At 54.7% G+C, this 4550-nt stretch overlaps 1 protein-coding gene across 5 annotated transcripts; it reads left to right on the top strand.

Moving 5' to 3' along the window:
- Positions 1 to 6: 6 nt before the first annotated feature.
- On the top strand, positions 7 to 3937 carry DRD1 (dopamine receptor D1). Of its 5 annotated transcripts, none has more exons than XR_314321.1 (3): positions 7 to 374; positions 463 to 2666; positions 3291 to 3937. XR_314321.1 is itself a non-coding variant. In XM_005879384.1 (2 exons), exon 2 carries the CDS (start codon positions 893 to 895, stop codon positions 2240 to 2242), a length of 1350 nt encoding a protein of 449 aa, XP_005879446.1. In that variant the 5' UTR covers positions 7 to 374; positions 463 to 892; the 3' UTR covers positions 2243 to 3937. The 5 variants fall into 5 exon arrangements, 1 of the variants encoding a protein (XP_005879446.1); XR_314322.1 differs by having other exon boundaries at positions 2912 to 3937; XR_314323.1 differs by having other exon boundaries at positions 463 to 3052.
- The last annotated feature ends 613 nt before the right edge of the window (positions 3938 to 4550 follow it).

Raw genomic sequence — 4550 nt, 5'->3', positions numbered from 1 at the left:
GCTCCTGGTAGGTGGTGGCCAGGGCCCCGGGGGCAGCGCGGGGCCCTGCCCTGAGGGGCCAGAGGTCGCCCAAGGGGCACCTGGGGTTTGGCTGGGGGAAGGGGCAGAAAGTAAGCAAAGCGGAGAAGCTGCCAAGTGACTAATCCCGGAGATGCCCTTTCCCGAGGCACTGCCAAGCGCCCCAGAGCCCTTCCCCCGGATCTCATCCGCCTCAACCCATCCCTAGCCCTTTGGGGCAGAGGAGCAGCGCGGGCTCTAAACCCCCGAACGATTTCTGCGACTGGGACCCGACCCGGGGTGCGCACGCCCGGCAGGACTCAGGCACATCTCCCGGGCGTCCTGGAGCTGCGCTCTCCAAGCCTCCCCCAGGCGAGGTAGGTGGCTGGCGCAGTCGGACTGGGCTTGCCTCGTAAAGGTGCAACCTGCTCGTCTTGGCATTTTTGCTTTCTCTTTGCTTTTTAGGGCGTTTGGGGAGCTGCGCGGAGCCAGGGGTTTGGAGGAGCCAGGCGTGTATTTTCAGCTGCGCCTCAACCCCGAAATGTGACTGTAATTGACTAGCTCGGGGGAGGCCCCCAGGCTCTGGATGGAAAGCGTAGGATACGCTCAAAGCCACCGCTTTCCATGGGAATTGAAGGGCCAGCTGGTGGCAATGACAGTGACCTGGAGCGAGGGGGTCAGCAGACAGCCGTAGAGAGCAAGCGGCTCCTTCCAAGGGGGTGACTCGGGGGCCGGGGGCAGGCTCCTGCCACTCCATGGTGCAGCCCTCGCGGAGAACACCAGTGAGGTCCTGCACCCAGGGCAGCAAGGGGCTGTCTGACCCCTAACCCCTGACCCCTGAACCCTGCTTAGGAGCTTGAGGGACATCAGAGCCCCCCCGTGCTCTCCCTGGAAGATGAGGACTCTGAACACCTCCACCGCCTCCACCATGGACAGGGCCGGGCTGGTGGTGCAGAGGGACTTCTCCTTCCGCGTCCTCACCGCCTGTTTCCTGTCGCTGCTCATCCTGTCCACCCTCCTGGGGAACACGCTGGTCTGTGCCGCCGTCATCAGGTTCCGGCACCTGCGGTCCAAGGTGACCAACTTCTTCGTCATCTCCCTGGCCGTATCGGACCTCCTGGTGGCCGTCCTGGTCATGCCCTGGAAAGCGGTGGCCGAGATCGCCGGCTTCTGGCCCTTTGGGTCCTTCTGTAACATCTGGGTGGCCTTCGACATCATGTGCTCCACGGCGTCCATCCTCAACCTCTGCGTGATCAGCGTGGACAGGTACTGGGCCATCTCCAGCCCCTTCCGCTACGAGAGGAAGATGACCCCCAAGGCGGCCTTCATTCTGATCAGCGTGGCGTGGACCTTGTCTGTGCTCATCTCCTTCATCCCCGTGCAGCTCAGCTGGCACAAGGCGAAGCCCACTGGTCTCTCCGAGGGCAACGCCACGTCCCCGGGTGAGACCATAGACAACTGTGACTCCAGCCTGAGCAGGACCTATGCCATTTCCTCCTCCCTGATAAGCTTCTACATCCCTGTGGCCATCATGATTGTCACCTACACCAGGATCTACAGGATCGCCCAGAAGCAAATCCGGCGCATCTCGGCCTTGGAGAGGGCGGCGGTCCACGCCAAGAATTGCCAGACCACGACGGGCAACGGGAAGCCCGTGGAGTGTGCGCAGCCCGAGAGCTCCTTCAAGATGTCCTTCAAGAGGGAGACGAAGGTTCTGAAGACGCTGTCGGTGATCATGGGGGTGTTTGTGTGCTGCTGGCTGCCCTTCTTCATCCTGAACTGCATGGCGCCCTTCTGCGGGACCGGGGAGACCCAGCCCTTCTGCATCGACGCCATCACCTTCGACGTGTTCGTGTGGTTTGGGTGGGCTAATTCCTCCTTGAACCCCATCATTTACGCCTTTAATGCTGATTTCCGGAAGGCATTTTCAACCCTCCTGGGATGCTACAGACTCTGCCCTGCGACCAACAATGCCATAGAGACGGTGAGCATCAACAACAACGGGGGCGCGGTCTTCTCCAGCCATCACGAGCCGCGAGGCTCCATCTCCAAGGACTGCCACCTGGTGTACCTGATCCCACATGCCGTGGGCTCCTCCGAGGACCCGAAGAAGGAGGAGGCAGGCGGAACAGCCAAGCCCCCGGAGCGGCTGTCCCCGGCCCTGTCTGTCATCTTGGACTATGACACGGATGTCTCCCTAGGAAAGATCCAGCCCATCACACAAAATGGACAGCACCCAACCTGAACTCCGAGGGGACTCCTGCCAGCCATGCTCACCCACAAAGCGAGAGGGGGTCTCTGGGGCTTGCTGTGAATAGCGAAGGGGCGGTGAGACTCGGGGTGTCAGGCAAGCCTTCCTCTGCTGCTTTTCCTCCAACACAACTAACTCTATTTAAACATACATTCCTGGTGTGTTATCTGTGTTCTTCCCGGTGAATCAAAGAGCCACACATGTTGAGGCGAGGGCTCACAAGGGACGTGTGTTTGGCTCCAAACTTATTTTTAGAAACGGATTCTTTATCTTAGGACTCAAAAATAAGGCAAAGAATCCACAGTGAGCCGCTTCACTTAACAATTAAACCTTTCTGGGAAGGCAGTGAGGAGGGTCGAGTGGGCCGTGTGCTAACAGGTGCTAACGGTGGTCGGAGCACAGCTCTCCTAGCGTGAAGGTAGGTGCCTGCCTTCCTCAATGATTCCTCCAAAATAATTGAGCCTTAGAGTGTGACTGCGATTGTTGTTTTGTTGTTGTTGTTTTTTCAGAACTGAGAGATGCTTTGTGGACAGGTTTTATTTATTTATTGTACTATATGGATATTTTTAACTTATTATAATAAATCTATATTTATCATATTTAACAGGACACACGAATGAGTTATCTGAGACCTTCCAATCACATTTTTGTCCCCTTAACTAGCACTTTATAAGCCAAGGGAACAAACACGCGGACTCTCTGAGATCCTCAGTGCCCGTGTGTCACTCCCAGCAGCACAGCCAAGACCGATAGGAGGGAGCCTGTGCCGATTCCGTAAAACCCACGGGCATAAGAAAAGATGAGGTGAGAGCTGACAGATGCTGGGAACGTTTGTCCCCCTAGACATTGTGAGAAACTTCAGAAAGCGTAGCTACCACTGTATTCAGAACCTTTTAAGCGACCGAGACCTGCAGTTCTGTAAATACCTTTTCAAAAGCCAGCGTAAGAAGCCAGCTCGAACTGTGTCATCTTAGTGGTAGTACAGAGCACATGCCACTTTCTACTTCTGTAAAATAACCGGCCCTCTCATGTCTTCTCTCAGCCCACGTGTCAGAGAGCTTTTCTGAGCCAGACAGGGGCTGTCCTGGCTCCGTGTGCCGTGCGGACGGCGGGTCTCCTCGCTCCCGCGCCTGGCAGCCGCCCGTGGACAAGAGGGCGCGTCCCGCCCCTCCTCTCACCAGGACAGACCACGGCTGCTTCTGTAGTGCTTTCATCTGCATTTAGAATCGCTTTTTTAAAAGTCTAAATGTTAATGGTATCCTAACAACTAGTGCCTCATGATCACTCTCCGGTAAGACACTTCTTTTGGAAAAAAACAGGAGACCCTGCTCTCTGGGCGTGTCAAGCATCCCAGAGCCGCCAGTATCTCTTTTGACAAACGCGAGCCCTCCCTCCGCGCTCTGGGTCACGCTCCTCTGTCACCAGCAAGACTGTAAGACACCTCCTGGTCACCCTCGCAAGATGCTGATCCACGCGGGGCATGTCGAGGGAATTTCTGTGCAGCGTTGACAGCGTTTCCGGTGGGTAAGCCGTGGACTTGCCGTGCAGATGAAGCGGGGAGCGGGGAGCACGCTGCTGGCCGTGACCTCCTGCGGCAGGTCCATGTGACGTGTGCATTGTGGATGTTTCCTACCTGGACTGCTGTATGCTTTCCTACATCTAATAAAACTATTTTGTGAACTCACATCAGCCCCGAATGAGCCGTGTTGCATTTGTTAAATGTGCTTTAGAGACAAAAACATGCCAGCCCCGCGAGTAAGGAAACGCAGGCATTTTCAAGGTTCTGTCACTTTTCTTCTTTTTAATGCATGTCACGGTGGCCTGTCAGCATTTAAGCAGGAGATGTCTTTGATTCGGGCTACATACTTTTATTTCCTTCTGCCTTAAGGACTTTTCTTTTTCTTTTTCTTTTTTTTTAAAGAAACCCTTCCTTATTAGAGGAATTACTCTACTTTTCATTTCACAGATTTGAACGATTCCTAAAAACCTCTGCTTTTGCTTTCAAAGTGCCCAGGGACTTTAGACGATGGAAACATCACAGAGAAGGCTGTGGCTGCTGTCAGCGTGGTTTGGACTCTTACTGATGATAGCCACAGTGTGTAGTGTTTGTTTTAAGAATAAATAGAACAGGAGGGTTTTTTTTGTTTTTTTGGTTTTTTTTCCTGGAGAAAATGTACTGGTTGTAATGCTGGGCTTAGCAAATGTCTTACTGAGCACCCCCTCTATCCTGCCCAACCTGTTTAGTTAATGTGTAGCCCCTCCCCCTTTTTTTCATCCGGAAGAGGAGAACTCCGGAGCAGCA

Source organism: Myotis brandtii, unplaced genomic scaffold (assembly GCF_000412655.1).
Source record: "Myotis brandtii unplaced genomic scaffold, ASM41265v1 scaffold6, whole genome shotgun sequence".
Taxonomy (NCBI): domain Eukaryota; kingdom Metazoa; phylum Chordata; class Mammalia; order Chiroptera; family Vespertilionidae; genus Myotis; species Myotis brandtii.
Note: the sequence above shows the minus strand (reverse complement) of the source record. Positions and strands in the feature narration are given on the sequence as shown.

Bases quoted from the DNA above. Each gene is read 5' to 3' on its own strand.
- DRD1 (XM_005879384.1), top strand. From the start codon at position 893: ATGAGGACTCTGAACACCTCCACCGCCTCCACCATGGACAGGGCCGGG.